We start from the raw sequence: 15,920 nt of genomic DNA on the forward strand, positions 1-15,920 counted from the left end.
CTAAGGCAGCAGCCTCAGCAGAGCAGAATGAGGACCCACTCCCAGTCCGACTTGCACTTTGTCATTGAGAGGTGAAAGCCAATGCTTAGATCTGAACGGCAGAGTCCAGCAGCCTGTGAAGCCCAGCTCAGTGGAGTCTGAGGCGCTTGTCCCATTACCACCGACGGGGGTGGCTACTGGGGACACAGGGTGCCCTGGCACGCACTCTCGAGTCAGTTCCCACATTTAACTCTTCCCTCTCTGCTTGCAGGTGGAGCTTGGTGCTCCAGGCTTCCCCCCTCAGCTCCTGAGCTCCTTTATCAAACAGCAGCCGCTGGTAATAGCCAGACTGGCTTCCTTCCTTGGCAGTTAGCATCTCACCATCCAGTGGTGCTGCTGAGATGCAGGCCCAGGAGGCTCCAAAGAGACACTGCGGCAGCTCCCTGTTACTTTCTGTACCTTGATGGAAGAAGAGCTGAGGCTGTGGCCAGTCGGGCAGACAGCACTGGCCCGGGGCTGCCAGCAGAGCCCAGTCAGTTCTTGGTGACAGCCAGGACCACTGCAGTGAGCAGCCTGAGCACCTGGCGCTGGCTGTTCAGAGTGAATGAAGCTCAACTCACCTGTTGGAATTCTCATCTTTATTTCCTGTCTTTGGGACTCTACGGCAGACAAGCCACTCAAGGACCAGGACTGGGCACAGCCAGCAGAGTTGGGGGACTGCAGAGCTGCAGGGAAGCAAGCAGCCATCGGCCAAGACCCTGCTCTGAGTCTGCCTCCAGCATTTAGCTCCACTGTGTGATGGAGTATTAGAAAACACCAAACAGAAAAAGGGTTTAAAAAAATAGCTGCACAAACCAGAACACTGATTCAGGATCTTTTCTCCCTCTTGAATTTTTGCAAAATTGTTTATTGTTCATTTTTGTTTTTTCTTTCCCTTTTCCTTTCCCTCCCAGGAGAGGACGCTCGGGTCTTGGCATCAGAGTCTGTAGTGTTGAGTGATGCTCGGTTATGGAGCTGTCAGTCTGAGCTCAGTAAAATGGGAGACCACTGTGGAACCAGGTGGGACAGATTTGGGGTCCGGGTGGGGGCCTGGGTCTTTGAGGACTGGTGAGGGAGGCTGGCAGCTAGATGCTGGTTGCTGACGAGGCAAAAGGAATTTTAAAGAGATTAAAAATTGCCCTTTGAAGATGAGAGAAAATAAATGAACTAGAGGAGGTAGGTAAGTGACTTGTTAGGAGGAAGCGCAGTTCTGTACCTTGCCTCACCTCCTTCAGCGGTGGTCTCTTGAGCATTCCATGATGCTGCCCTGGCCCCACCTATTTTGGGGTGAGAGGGAGAGTGGATTCAGTTTGCTTGTACCTTAGCCTAGCTGAATGTGACCTCTGAATATTCTGTATGTTTACCTGGAAGTGGTAGGGATGGGAGAGATTCCCATCTTTAGTTTTGGCGCCCAAAATCTTTGGTGGAAGTGGGTAACCATATGGGGCTTGAGAAGATAGGGTAGAAGGGGAAATTTCTGTATAGTGCAGCAGAGATTTATTTTTCTAAAAGTGTTTGCAGGGCCTTTTTCTCTTACCTCAGATTAAGTTATTTATATATTATTGATGGTTTTTAAAATTGCTTTTAAACTTTTATTTTTCTGGTTAATTTTTTTGGTGACATTTGATATATTTAACACCCTATTTATGTATTGCCGCCTCTTTTCATATAAACATTTAAGACTATTGACCAAAACGGTCAGAATATTTGTAAATTGTAAGTCTTATGTGTACTTTCACCTGAAGTGAAGACTGTCCTGGGATAGCCCGTGTGTGTTATTTGTGGCAGAATTTAGCCTGGAGATCACACTGGCAATACCTACTCATGGCCCAGTTTCAAGCTATTCAGTTTACATGTATGTACTAAGTGCTTCCTGTGAGCTCAGCACTGCTTTGCAAGGTAAACAGCAACCAGATCAGTCCAGCTACAGCCCAAGTGAGACTGGGAGTGAGGATTCCAAAAGTCACTGCCACCCCTCGCTATGCCCACAGTGCTCTGGGGCTCGGAGGCAGAGCCAGCTATGGGACTCTTAATGGATGGATAACCAAGTAGTGACCTTATCCTCCTTACTTGAGAAGCCACATACCAGACCTGATTGTAAGTCAGAATATTAATTGATCTTGTAGCAAAATGTAAAAGTGAGGTCAGATTTTGATTTAGATGGGTGGTTCTCAAATTTGTAGCACACATCAGTGTCACTTGAAGGCTTTGTTAGCACCTGAGGCTGGGCCCTACCCAAGCTGCTCATTCATGAGGCCTGGGGAGGGGCCCTAGTATATTTGTATTTCTAAGTCCCAGGTGACCCTGGTCTGGGAACCACACTTTAAAAGCTGCTGGTTTAGAAAACTAGTAGAGAGCAGATACATAAGAAGGAATCTCATTAGTTCCCTGGTCCATTAGCTGCCTGTCTTCCATAATCCTTAGAGTGGCCTTTAGGGCTCACACAGGTGACCAGAAGTTTCCTTCACCAGGACCACGTTAAGTTTCCATTCAGATTCCCAAGAGCTTGGTTTTAGCTCAGTGGGCCTTAAGCCGGGCCTGGGCCAGCTCCCAACATCTTTGAGAGCTTTAGGCTTTTCTCTCCTGCTGGTCCCATGTCACAGCTCAGCTGGATCCTCTGGAACAAATCAAGAAGCAGCCATAAGCCTCACCTTCCTGGGGTATTAGGTGTGGTTCTGTCTCTGGGCATAGAAAGAGAAAACATTTCTTAAAACTTTTTTGGTTCCCAAGCATTCAGAACAAATTGGATTTAAAGGACAAAGACATTAGGAAAAAAGGTTTGGATGCAGAAACTTGTTAAAAGATTGGCTGGGATTAGCAGAGGGGAAGGGAAAGGCATAGTCTTTGGGAGAAGGATGATCACAAGGTGGTAACTGAGAAACACTCCCACTTTCTGGGTTGATGAGATTGATCTCCCAGTTTTAGTACGGATCCCTCTAGGGAATTATATTACCACTCTTAAAATCAGTGGTTCATTTAGAGATGTGGTCTTGACAAGTGTAATTCAGGAGTAGGATACCAGACGGATTCTGAGTCAAACACGCCAGCCCTAACAAAACAGGCATAATAAGAGCTACCCACCACGTGGTTCAGTAGGGAATACCTTGTGAGTGGAAACTGCATATTATCCTAAACCTTTCTACCACATACGAAAGGGAGTTGCCCAGGAAAGTCAATGCTATTGGCAGTAAATTAATAGCAGAGACTGGCTCTGGAGTGGAACATGCAGGCCTTACTAAGGCAAGGCAGCTGACTGTGGCAGTACACGGAGCCAAGCCACTCCTACAACTCCCAACCTAAAGCCCACGTGTGACTTTGCTGCCTTTTAAAGGGAAAAGACAGGTGAAAATAACTAAACATCAAGCCCTTGTTAAAACGGTTTATTTTTAAAAGCTCTAATGTTCTGCCCTGTGCTTGGTCCTTGGACAGAGATGGGGGGCCTAAAGAGGTCCTACCTTATTTCTTGTGCATTTTTAAGGAGCTGGCAGTCCGGCTCCTGGTGGTAAAAAAAAAAAAAAATGCAGAATCCCAAGATTCATGTTTTAACTTTCCTCACAAGTTAAAGCAGAAATCATTTACCTCTGTCATGATTTCCCAGACCACAGTTTTAAGAGATGCTGGGATAGCAGCAAGTGAGGCTTGAGTCCTGTGTTGACAAGACCACACCCCTCGTTTCGCTTAGTATCCAAGCCATGAATGCCAACTCTTCTGCTCCAGGGCTGGAGTCTCTAGGCTCTTCCCCCACAATCCTGAATCAGGTGAACGCTCCTTCCTCGAGGATTCAGACGGCAAACCTGCAGGCCGTGGGACGCCAAGCAGCCCACATTTCCTTCCCCTCTGAGCAGGAGTTCTGGTTCTAGAGCCAGCTATGCTCGCACCAGCAAGGGCCAGCACTGGGCACCTGGGTGGCACTGGGCTCTCAGGCCTCCTCCTCAGGCCCATGCAGGGTTCCAGGGCTCTGGTGAGACGTTCAAGGCAGGGTCCCTTCCCAGTCCTAGCTCTGGGCCAGCACGGCCCCCCGATTTGGCTGCACCAGCTCACAAACTCTCAGCTGGGGTTCTGGCAGATGAGGCTCTGCCAGAAACAGATTAAACAGTGTTGCTAATTCTTCAGAGAAGTCCTAGAATAAGTAGAAAGATGACAGAAAAGGCAGACAAGTCTGGATGGCTTATCCTTTTTACTACAGATAATCCCAAATATCAAGCCCTAGCTAACCAGCGAGTACACTCTAACCGGGCTATATTATTTTTTCCCAACTGTTCTCTATAATGAAATGGACATGAAACCTAATTAGTACTTTGGGAGGCTAAAGTTATGGCAGAGAGTGAACTCTGATGGGATTTCACCATCTACTCAGCACCTCTATTTCATCTTGAAATTACTATTCCTATTTTATAGATGAATAAGGTTAATTCGTTTGCCCAAATCACTCAAAATTTTAAGTACTAGCTGAGATCAAAATCCAGGTTACTCCAATTTAAAAAACCCACACTCACTGAGCCATGCTGCTTTCTAACTACCTGCCTTCCTTTTCCCTTTCTCCACTGACACCATCCCCTCATGCAGGGGCTACTCAGAGCGGAAGGCGGTCAGCCAGAACTCAATTTTAGGGTGGTCCTGGAGACACTTGACAAAAATCCACCGACTTTGGCCCATTACTTGCCCCCTTTCAGGACGAATGGGATCTATGACACCCATTCTCTCCATGTGGGACAAAGACAAGGCCTCCTTACCCCTGGCCACTGGGCCTCCCGGAGGCTGCCCAGGCAGGCCTCGATCTCCAGCCGGCCCATCAGACCCTTCTCCACCAGCTCCCGGAGCAGGAACAGCAGCAGATCCCACTGCAAAACACCAAGGAGGACTGAGCGATGGGCTCAACACACACCGAGATGGGGTAAATGGAGTCCATCTGAGCATGCAGCAGGACAAGGGGAATAAAGGGAACTAAGCAGCTCATAAAATCTGGGATGAGGGTGGGGGTAAGAACGTGACTGCAGACGGCGATGAAGCCTTCGTCCCTGCATCTGACTCACCTCCCTTGGCCGTGTGTCTGCCAGAAGCCCCACATTTCTTGGGCTCAGCAGCAGCTGTAGTGGAACTGGGCCCTGAAAGTCGTCCTTCCACAGGGCAAGCAGCATGAGCAGAAGCCTTCGTGCCTGCCCTCGCTCCAGCCTGTGCTGTGCAGGGGGGCCTAGGACGGGAATTTGGTCTGCAACTACGGGAGGAGAGGAAAGCCAGCTTTAGGGGAATGACAGCAGAATAGGGCTCTGTGTTTCTAATCTTGCCTGTGCCCAACCCTGAGATTTGGGAGACCTGGCCGGGGAGTGAGTGGATTGGAAGGAACCGTACCAAGGAGGGAGGCTAACTCCACGGAGCACTTCGCCAGATGCTGCTCAGCAGGTGGGCACAGGAACTGTGGGGAAAGAGAAGGGAGACCCGAGCCGCTGGCACCGCTTGCTGCTGTCAGGACTGGCCTTCAGTCAACGTGGCTCTCGTTATTAGGTCTTAGACAAGGACACACAGAAAAGCATCCGTGTGGCACATGCCACGTCTCACCTGGCGGCACCGCAGCGTCTGGCCCAACTGGCCTAAGAGCTGCTCCAGATGCTCCGGGGAGACGCCCTCCTCGGGGTCCCGCGGCCCCACGGCCAGGGAGAGCACGTCCTGTGGACAGCAGGGGGAGGCTGCACGGCCGCGTGCACGCCGGGACGCCACAGGGGCTTCAGCGTGGGGCGGGGTCGGCCAGTGCAGAAAGGCAGAGGGAAAACGGCCCTAGAGGGCGAGATAACTGGGCCAAGATGCCCCTAGACCTGGGACCGGGGCAGACAGCACAGCCAGAAGCAACCATGTAGACAAAAGAGGGACAGATGGAGCAGGTGAGCTGCGAGACAACGTGCTGCCAGAGAACTTGACATGATGCCACTCAACTTGGGGATCTTATTCTTAAAGCACTTAGGGAAACTGTCCCATCAGATACAGTCTTGATACTGTCTATGCTTGTCTGTTAATCTTCTTGGGAGAGCTGAGGTTTCCATACAGAAATCTCTGCACACTGAGAGCCAGTAGCTAAGGGCCCCTAGGCCTCCCCATCCCTCGTATATTAATGTGATCTCTGCTTTCACTCACTGCTGCTTAGTCTCTGTTCCGAATCTTCCTTCCTAGATCATTATTCTAGATCAGGACCAGACACTATTTTAGGCTTTGTGGGCCATAAATTCTCTGTCCCAACTACTCCACTCTGCCACTAGCACAAAAGCAGCCACAGATGACTCGTAAACGAATGGACATGGCTGGGTTCCAATATAACTGTTTACAAAAACAAGTAGTGGGCTTGATCTGGTCCACAGGCTGTTTGCTAACCCTTGCTCTAGACAGTCTGAATTTTTAAAACCACGTTTATTCTTAGCCTGTGACTAAACAAGCATTGCCTCCCACATAGAACACTGTTGAAATCATATCCAAATGTTGAGGTGACTAGCCCTTAGAGACTCTTCTACTACACTTAACCGCACTCCCATCAGCATCTGTGTGATAAACATTTAGTGCAACATTTCACATCTACCCTTTTTCCCTTCTGGGTGAGTCAAATACTAAAAGTCACAGAGTAACAATTAGGAAAACCATTCAATTCAGCTCTGCCCTACCCAATCCTATCCAGTAAGGAACAGAACAGGAGCTGGCAGGACAACACGGAAAGCGGCCACACAACACTGGAGCTGATGTGAGAAAGGAAAGGAACCAGGAACAGAGCAGGGCAGGGAGCAGGGAAGCCGGAGGGAGGAGGGTAGCTGTGTACTTTGATCTCGGAGATGAGGTGGGAGGGGAGGGGAGCGTGGTGCTCACAGGCGTGGGAGCAGCCCCTCCGCTCCCCCCAGGCAGCAGGTTCAGGACCCTGGGCTCGGAGTGTGCGACTCACTGCCGCCTTCACCTCCCTCCTAATCAGTGCTGCAGGGCAGAGGGAGAGCAGGAAAGGGGTCACCGCGTGCCCTGCTCGGGCTCACCCGGCCAACCCACCCCCTTCCCTGTTCCCATCTCTCCCGACCGCCTCCAACCCCCTGTCAGTACAGTTTTTAAAAACTTGCTTCAGCCCCTCCCCGGTCCTGAACCTCACCTGTGATGTTGGCAGACAACCAAGCACAAGCTTTCTCTGTCGCGAGCCCCACAGCAATGCTCTCTGCACTGCTTAGAACCTGCGAACCAGAAGAACTGCAGCGTTGGGCCAGGGGAGGGTTGGGTACAACAGTGGCTGCCAGAGCAGGCCTGACCCCCCCACCCTGCGGCAGCCTCACACAGGCTACCCGTGTGCCTCTCCCCCCACGACCGCAAGGCCTGCTGGCTGCGGCCTCCTTCCTACGTACAGCTGCCGGGGTCTCCTCTGGAAGCAGCGCCCGCACGGCCCCGGGGCTCTTCCTTTGGCAGAACCTAAATGGAGACAGACGGAGGAGGGCAGTGATGTCTGGATCTTTCAGCCCAGCCCAGGCAGTGACTGCCCTGAGCGCGCCAAGCACCTGACCATGGAGGCTGGGCCTCAGGAGGACGCACTGTCCACCCTCTGCCCAGCCCCGGGCTGCAGAAACGAGAACCTCCACCGGCAGCCACACAGCAGCACATGCTCCCAGCTCCACACCTGCACTTTGTGCCCCAGAGCATTGAAGCCAAAGGCAGGAGCCTACAGAGGAGCAGGGGACAAAAGAACAAAACAGAGAGGTGTAGAGAAGACGTGGAAGGAAGATGAGTGTGGAGGAGCAAAGAAAGGACGGGAAGGAAGCTGAGGACAGTCAAGGAGATGCGAGGGGACAGACGGGTTGGTGTTTCTTACTCCCGCCCCTGGGTCAGGGCCTGGGCCCCGTGGGGGCACAGCTGGGAACACAAGATCTCCAACAGCTGGGCTGGATCTCCCCCTTCCTGTCCCTGCGTCACCAGCTGCTCCTGGAGAAGTAACTCTGCCTGGTGCACCAGATCTGCCACCAGCGTGGCCCTGCAGCAGGGACAGCAAGGTTTGGGGGTAGTTGGGAGGGTTGAAGTGGAAAGGGGCTGCAAATTCAAGGAAATTTGGTCAGAACTTCCTTCAAGGGGAGTAACAATTTCAGCCCAGCCCCCGCAACTCCCCCCACACCACTGACCTTCCTCAGTTGCCAAACTGAGGGGAAAAGGGGAAAATGGTAAGGGAATTAGACCAGGACACTCAAACAGTCTTACTTGATGTGTTTGACACAGTTCGATCCAATTCTCTCTGCCACAAACTCCACAGTCCTGCGCAGGGAGGGCGGCTGGTTGTGGAAGAAGGCCTGGGCGAGCTGTGCCTGTGGGGAGGAGGTGACAGGCAGTGAAGGCCTCCCTCGGCCTCCTCAGGGGCTGCCTCCGCCCTGCCCTTACCTGCAGCCCCTGGCTGGTCTGGGGAGGCTGGGCTCCCAGGCCGGTGGTGGTGGTGGGGGTGATTTTCCTCACAAAGCCCCCACTCCGCCCACTGCTGCCAGACACCCATGAAGCAAGCAGTTTCCGGAGCTCTCCTGCATCAGGGAAGGCCAAGAGTTCTTACTTTGAGAACCTCCCCTCCCCAAGCCTGCTGGATGTCAAGTATTTGTGGTACCCAGGCAATGCCTAAGAACCTAACCACGGGACCAAGTCAGGCCAAAGGGCACTTTGGGGCACTCACAAAGGGACGGGGGAGACCGGGACGCTCACCGATGTAGGGGCAGCAGGTGTAGAGCAGCTGCTGGTCCACCACAGGCACACTGTCCTGGGGTAGAAGAGGCCAGTGTCAGGAAGGCAGGCAGGCTTCCCTCCCCCTGAGCCCGGAAACAGGACAGTCAGGTAGGAGAATTCTATGACGGTTAAGTCTCTAACCTGGCTTGTCTCCTGCTGGGCCTCCCCAACAGCCCACTCCCTTTATTCCTGGGGTTCCCATGGCTCTGGCTGGACCCCAACACTCACCAAGCCATGCTCTGAGGCTACCGTGTCCACCTCAAAGGGATCCAACTGACCCTCCTCCAGAAAGAACAAGTCCTCGGGGACTGTGGGAATCTGGCAAGAGATGAGGGCAATGGCAGCACCAGTCGACACCAGAGACGGTCACACCTCCCGAGCTCAGGGTGCCAGGCTTTAGGCACCAGGTTCAAAGCAGCCTTCTCTGGAACTGCAGTAATCCCCACTCCTCTTCTGAACCTCCACCTTCTGGGCCCTGCTTTGTTTACACTCAGACATGTTCCCACTCCCTCCATTAGGACCTCACTCTGCGCACCTGGAAAAGCCAGCCCAGGACAGCAAGGAGCAGCAGCTTGTTCAGGAAACACATCTCCCCTTCATTCTCCTGTGATAAGACCAAGCTCCTAAATGGTAAACGGACGGTGTGAATGCATTTGTGCAAAGAAAAGAAGGGCACGGAGCAAGCGAAAGCTCTTACTGGCAAGGCCATTCTCCAGAACAGACCTAAAAGGGACTGCTGGCATGTAGGCAGCCAGGAGCTCCTGAGTTTCCCCTCCCATGTTTGTATTCCCTCTCAGCTGGGCCACCTTAGGAACAGAAAAGGGCCAATGAAAGTACAAATAACTGCCCACTGTCTGTCTTTGAGGAGCAAATCCTGCCTCTCCTCCGAGGCTCAGTGTGGCGGTGGCAGCATGCACGAGGCACAGGCCACTCGACCCTCCTTATGGACAGCGGGCTCGAGCAGTGCTCCCCCCGCCCCCTGCTCTTCCCAGGCCTTAGCCTTTCGCCACCCACCGATGCAGGTGCAGCAGGAGAGTGAAGACGCTCCGGTAATAGTCCAGCAAGGGCACGACGTGGTCGGCGAAGGAAAGGAACTCCACCAGCCAGGGCACGGTGAGCACCGCCCGGTGGGCCCGCAGCCCCTGCTGCAGCAGAGCGCGCACATCCAGGACCGGAGGGACCTGGGAGGGCCAGTGGTCAGTCAGTGGCGGGTCCTCAGGAGGGGCTGGGTAATGCCCTCTGACCTGCCTGGTTTCCAGAACAGTCCAGGAAACCAGTCCACTTCAGTGCCTTGCTGGTCCTCCCAGCTCCCTCCTCACCAGCATCTCCCACCCATTCACCTGGCTCCTCAGGGCCAGAATGGAGTCCTGAAGCTCACCGGTCGGGGGGGGTTCAGGCCCCCGGTATGGCAGGAAAGCCACAAAGCCCAGGAATTTAGCCAAAAGCCTCAGGCTAAGCAGCACCACAGCGAATTGCCTCCGTTCACCCTGCATGGTATCAAGGGAAGTAAAAGGTCCTAAGCATAAGGCTTCTAGAACAATTCCAAATCTGTTGTAAAGTTTTTCTTGAACATACCCCTTCCCTCCTAGTCATGCCCCATCAGCTCCTGTGCCCTGTGTCCTAACCTGCCAGTCCACATCTGACTCCCCGTCGTCACTGGGCTCGTGCTGAGGCAGGGCCAGGCCGTTGAGCTCCCGGATCTTCAAGCTCAGACTGTCCATGAGATGCTGGTTAAACTGGAAGCTAGGGAGGGGGACGGGGAGAACCAGAATCAAGAAGGGCTGCTCCAGGCAGAGGCTCAGCAGGGTAGACGGGGAGGCCAAGGAGCAGGGAATTTAGCAATGTGGGTGGAGAACGAGACGTGAAACGGAGTCAAAGTATGAGCTGGAAGGAGCCAGACATCACCTGGTCCCGCTCATTCTACTCCAGGCAAAGGAGGTGGGGAAAACTCTAGGCCTTTGGGAAGCCAAACCTCTCCTGGCCTCTGTCCCATTCCCTGCAGGATACAGGGGACCTTTACCTGCTGGCACTAAGGATGAAGTCCCTAAAGAAGCCTTGACAGCCTGGGAAGGTGGGGGGCGGGCAGGGCCCCCCACTGCTCTGAGGGGCCACCAGCCGTTCCTGCAGGCGCCGCAGCCGCCCCAGCTTGTCAGCTCCCAGCATGCTCAGCACATCTGGAGCCTCGCCCAAGACAGCAGCCCCAGCACCACCAGGGTGCTGACACATCTGGGGCGGGGGGAGGGGAGAGGAGAAGTAAGTGGGAGGTCTAGGCAAAACATGGAGAAAGTACTGCACATTTATGGAATGCAGACTCTGTGGAGCGCTTTAGATACTTTAAGGTAGGGATTATAGTCTTGTTTCACAGGTGAAGGAACTGAAACTGCAAGGTTAAGCATTTGTCTAGGGTCTTTAGAGCTAGGATTTGAAACCAGCCCCGAGTACTAAGTACAAATGAAGGAAAAGAAGGCGGTCATGGGCTGGGTGAGGGCGCGGGGCACATCAGAGACCGCTCTGGTCTTCTTCTGGCCACCTGAGTTTCAGTCGCTACCCAAGGAGTAGTAGACTCCTATTCAAACTCCAGCTCAGGATCTGCCTGGCTGTCCACCCTGTCCCAAAGTGCCAGCCATTACTTAGCTGCCTATAATACGTACTGTTCATTGCAGACTCATCTCTTGCTGGGGCTATTACCTGGAGAAGTTGTTTTTGGAAAAGCCGAACAAAGTGGCTGTGGCTGCAGGCTGTGGAGAGTTGACCCATCATGGCTCTGAGGAATAAAAGGCAGGAATAGGGTGTGCAGGAAGAAGTAAGAGGGAGAAAGATCTGAGAGAATAAGCTGTTCCTTGGCTTTTTGATCCTTTACCAGGGACTTGAGTGGACCTCTGTCAAAGCAGGCCTGCACAGGCATATGGGAAAAGGTAAGGGACCTTTTGTCACCAAGATCTCTTGAGGCTAGAGATATACTTAAAGAAGAAATAATGCCACCCCTCAAATCTTCAGTCCACACTGAGTGCCAGTGAGTTTCAGGATCAATGTGGAAGGCGGATGACTGGCCCAAGGGTGTGCATTCTGCAGCCTAATCATCTACCTGTGCAAAGCGATCAGACCTGCCCAAACTAGACGAGGGAGGAAACAGAGTTTGCAGGCGTCTATCCAGTGACTAAAAGCTTTGCACTTTTCCAAGCATTTGCCATTACAGAACAAGTATGAGGCACTTCCAAGTGGAAGGACTTGGACAGACAAGTCCCCTTTGAATAGAGGCAGAGCTGTCAGTAACTACAGACATTAAAGAAGACAGAAGAAAAGAGCTTTGGGCTGGAAGGAGTGGGGAGAAGCCTTTCCCCCAACCAGCTCCCCACGCAGCACTGCTGCTCCCTGCCAGAAGCAAGACAGACAAGGTGACCAGTGTGAGCACCCACCTGATCCTGCTGCCCAAGCCCTTCTCAAAATCCCAGCCGGGCTCCTCATGATGATCTTCCCACTCTCGAAGCACCTCATAGAACACATCCCTGACACACAGAGAAACGCCCGATCAGCTGAGGCACAGCTGCTCTAACTCATTCCCAGCAGCGCCGTCCCTCACTTGCAAAAGCTGAAGACAGGACAGCCCCATTTTTCAACTTCTCCAAAGTTCTCTGCATGATGGTAACACTGTGGGCACTGAAAGTCCATCCCCGCACACCTCGCCTGAGACCCCTGAGACTACAGTCACACACTGTGAGATGGGTGGCTAAGCTCAAGGGTTCAAGTCCATGGACACAAAACAGAATGAAGCCAAGTGGCCCTTCTGACGGCTGGCAGGAAGGCCCTGGTGATACTAAGCCACCACCTGTCAGTGCCAAACGCCTAGTTTCTACGAAAACAGAACAGTTGTCTATTAACTTCATTCCCTTCCCAAAAGTTCCCTTTTTCTTATCACCTCTGTTTTTTAAAAGTGTGAAAGGCTCGGTCACTGGAGAAGTTGGCACGATTGTCAGTCTCTGGCTGAAAGGAGACAGCTTGCGTAGAGGGTGGCATCTCCAGAGAGACCTAAAATATGGCAGAGACATTACGAACTGAAGCCTGCAGGGTCATCCTCAGAGAATTCCACCCCCTTATTCTTGCCCAGAGTTAGCCCACATGACACGTGAGTGTCGTGAGCAGGGTTTCCTGAATGTATGAAAGCTAGGAAGGGTGAGGTCCAGAGAGGTAGACATCTAAGCTGGGGTCACTACCTTGGCAACGCTGCCTTCATAGGCAGCTCGAAGGCGGCCTTGCAGAGCTGGAGAGAAGCACAGCAGCCGCTCATTCTCAGCCAACAGCTTCAAGGTCCCTTTGTCCAGATGGGAAAGGACCCTGCAGGGAAAATAGCACATATGACTGAGACTGGGACACAGACTGCAAATAGGAAGCAGGCACCTGCATACCACACAGACCATGTCGAAAGCATGGAGCAGGTATGTAAGCCCAGATATGTATGGCAAGGTCATGGGCCAAGGATCAAAGATGATGGAGGCAAAGGGGAAAGAAATGAGACCTTCAGAGCAGGGACCAAGAGAGCAGGACAGGAACATTAGCCACAAAACCAAAAGTCAACTGGCAAAACCACAGGGGTCCATTTGATTCTTATAGGGGCTAAATTCATAGCTTTGACACAAAATTAAAGATTACAGGTAGGAAAAGGTCCAGGGCCACTGCACCTGTGTTAGGCACAAACATGCATCCAAGTGGCCAATGAAAACACAGCCCAAATGCTTCAGCCAGGGAAACTCACTGAAACTGATGTTCCAAAACCTGCACTGCAAAGAAGACACAATCGTGGATGCTCTGAAACAGCGGATTTTCCAGGGAGTCTAGAAGGATAGTACCAAGCTGTCAGTTAAGAATTGTCTCATTTCCAGACACCATTTCTCAAAAGGAGGCTTGCTCACTGACCTAGGGCATCTGGACTCAGTTCACGGTCACTGTGCTTGGCAGTCACCATCCTCCGGGCAGTAAGGAGCTGAAGGACGAAGAAAAGCTCCAAGAAGAGATTTGGTACCAGGTTCTCTGGATATAAAAAGAGATCCCATGGTACTGGGCACCATTCGGAGGCAAGGCTCAGTTATACGTGCCTGATCAATTCTCTTGCCCTGCAGTTCTACAAGTGTCTCCATTTCAGCTCCCGCTGCTCTCACTCACCAGCAATGCATGAGGAGTAGACAAGGGCTACCAGCTCCAGGCGCTGGCGGGAAGACACTCTGGCAGGGTCAGCAGGCTCATCTGTGAGGCTTCCTGTCCGGCTGGGGAGTGGCGACCCCGATTCTGGGGTGGGACAGGTGGGGACAGGTGACTGCAGCAACTGCTTAGAGCTATGGGGATAAAAAGATGTTATTAGCAATCAGCCTGGCTTCCCCACCACAGCCACTCTGAGGTCCCTCCAGAGAAGACATCGGCAGCCCAAGAAACGAACCCAGAATACCCAAGGGGGAAATCAATTACAGGGAAAAGCCCTGCAGATGTCCCCATAGGGAGGAAGCTAATATTCCAGGGAGCGGCCAAGGCCATACCGCTCCTTCCTGAGCATCTCCCGCTCCTCTTGCAGACTTCTGCACCCTGGGGGAAGGCCAAGGCCCCAAGGGCTAGTGTCCAGGGCTGAGGGTTGGGAACTGGGGACACAGCTGATTGGGGGTGAGGTGAAGCAGGTCTTAGGCTTGGAGAGTGACCGCTCTTCGCTCACCGGAGTTGGGTTGATCCTGCGTGAAGGCTTCGTCCTGCTGAGAGTAGCCACAGGTTTTTCTCAAATTCCTATCTTCAAATACATCCCCTCCACAACCACAACAGCTGGGCCTCTTGCAAAAAACTCTCCTCGCCATTATAGTTCTCTCACCCCCGACCTTCTAACCGTTCCCGTGCTCTACTGCGGAACGCCCAGCCCTAATTTACTGACTCCCTGAACAGAGCCTCAGAGCCACCCATCTCCTGCAGGAGGGCTGATTCTCACCCTGCAGGGCCGGGAGGAACCGAGCCTACGGGAGGAAACTCCTCCAGGTTGCTGAGGTTTGGTGGATCAGAGAGTGCGAGGCTGGGACCGCTGGGGCTGCCAGAACCCCTAAGCCTCCGGCCCCCGGCCCAGGGCACGCTCTCCCCGCCGACCCCCTCCTCCGGGCCCCCCGGGCCGCGGCCCCCTCGCTCGCGGGTCGGCCCCGGGCACCGCCTCCTGCCCCCGCGGCGGGCCAGAGGGGCCTCGGCGGCGGTGCTGGGGGCTTCGGTCGGAGGAAAAAGCTGGCTGCGCGCCCCGCGGCTGCCCCGCGGCTGGCCTCCCGCCCTCGCCGGCAAGGCTGCCGAGGCGCCCGGGGCCTTGGCGGGGGTCGGCGGGCCCTGCGGGAGGACGCGGCTGCTCTGCTCTCTCAGGAAGTTCAGCAGGAACGGTACGAATTCTTTCCGCAGCGGCTGGAGTGCGCTCAGCGCGGCCGCCTCCCCAGGGTCGTCCTGGGGAAGAAGCAGAGGTCGAGGGGCACGAGGATCAGCTGCCGGCCCCGGGCCGCGAGGCGCGCCGAGGGTGGGCGGCCCAGGCACCGGCGCCCAGCCGGAGCGCACTCGGCCGGGCTGGCAGCCTGGCACGCTGGAGGACGGGGACTGGAGGGCTGGTAGCTCTCGCGGGAAGCACATTCCGGTCAGGCCTGGGGGCGTGTCAGCGCTCTACCTCCGAACTCTGGCCGCTGCGCGCGATCCACCGCACGGCCGCTTCCACCGACACCTCCTCTCGCAGCAGCGACTCCAAAACCACCGCCATCCCGGTCGGGGCTCCCTGGGGCGACTGCGCAGGCGCCGGCGCGCCACGGGCAGCCTGGGAGGGGCGGGGCCGGCGGCGTGGAGCGACCGTTGGGTCGCAGGGCGGGGCCGGCAGCGGGGCGGGGCCAGGCGGCCGGGGGCGGGGCCGGCTCTTGTTCAGGCCTGTGGTCAATCAAGGCTTTTCTGGATCCGCACTCCCCGCAAACAGACCTGCTGGCAGACTGAGTGCGGACGCGCAGCCCCCAGTGAGGCCCGGCCTCGGCTGCGCTGGCCCGAGGGGCGACTCGCCGGGACTCGAGCTGGAACTGGGGACCCCGCGGGGCGGACGCAGCTCTAGGGAGACGAAGGGCCCAGGAGAGCGGACAGAGGGTAAAGGTGAACAATTCTCCGAAGAGAGACACATCACCCTACATCTACTCTAAGCACACTCTTTCAAGAGTTAACTT

The 15,920-nt window shown here is 54.3% G+C and overlaps 2 protein-coding genes across 10 annotated transcripts in view; one reads left to right on the top strand and one right to left on the bottom strand.

The window, feature by feature from the left end:
* STARD9 (StAR related lipid transfer domain containing 9) overlaps positions 1-1,724 on the top strand; it is a 113,099-nt gene extending 111,375 nt beyond the window's left edge. The window contains exon 34 of the mRNA XM_045539718.1: positions 251-1,724. Coding sequence (XP_045395674.1) covers positions 251-352 — 102 coding nt within the window. The 3' untranslated portion in view covers positions 353-1,724. The remainder of the gene's footprint in view (positions 1-250) is intronic.
* CDAN1 (codanin 1) lies at positions 609-15,499 on the bottom strand. 9 transcript variants are annotated; one of them, XR_006732621.1, is made up of 30 exons: positions 15,386-15,480; positions 14,684-15,171; positions 14,250-14,456; positions 13,882-14,051; positions 13,636-13,749; positions 13,475-13,553; positions 12,936-13,056; positions 12,641-12,750; positions 12,141-12,230; positions 11,413-11,488; positions 10,745-10,950; positions 10,350-10,467; positions 10,065-10,211; positions 9,739-9,905; positions 9,260-9,347; positions 8,953-9,042; positions 8,704-8,758; positions 8,395-8,528; positions 8,218-8,321; positions 7,838-7,996; positions 7,377-7,440; positions 7,130-7,208; positions 6,815-6,963; positions 5,575-5,682; positions 5,368-5,431; positions 5,052-5,233; positions 4,752-4,859; positions 3,598-4,138; positions 1,235-2,635; positions 609-1,117 (listed from the first exon to the last, which is right to left on the bottom strand). XR_006732621.1 is itself a non-coding variant. In XM_045539668.1 (28 exons), exons 1-28 carry the CDS (start codon positions 15,473-15,475, stop codon positions 4,013-4,015), a joined length of 3,693 nt encoding a protein of 1,230 aa, XP_045395624.1. In that variant the 5' UTR covers positions 15,476-15,499; the 3' UTR covers positions 3,384-4,012. The 9 variants fall into 9 exon arrangements, 6 of the variants coding, with proteins under 6 accessions (XP_045395624.1, XP_045395615.1, XP_045395650.1 ...); XR_006732623.1 differs by lacking the exons at positions 609-1,117; positions 1,235-2,635 and adding an exon at positions 2,676-2,699; XR_006732622.1 differs by lacking the exons at positions 609-1,117; positions 1,235-2,635 and adding an exon at positions 3,384-3,514.
* Positions 15,500-15,920: the final 421 nt, after the last annotated feature.

The sequence above is a fragment of the Lemur catta genome, chromosome 1 (assembly GCF_020740605.2).
Source record: "Lemur catta isolate mLemCat1 chromosome 1, mLemCat1.pri, whole genome shotgun sequence".
In the NCBI taxonomy this organism is placed as follows: Eukaryota; Metazoa; Chordata; class Mammalia; order Primates; family Lemuridae; genus Lemur; species Lemur catta.

Bases quoted from the DNA above. Each gene is read 5' to 3' on its own strand.
- CDAN1 (XM_045539668.1), bottom strand. From the start codon at position 15,475: ATGGCGGTGGTTTTGGAGTCGCTGCTGCGAGAGGAGGTGTCGGTGGAA. The intron at 10,468-10,744 runs GTAAAGGTCCCC...CCCCCTCCCTAG, and splicing joins TTCATCCTTAGTGCCAGCAG to CTTCCAGTTTAACCAGCATC. The intron at 6,964-7,129 runs GTGAGGTTCAGG...TCTGCCCTGCAG, and splicing joins GTTGTCTGCCAACATCACAG to CACTGATTAGGAGGGAGGTG.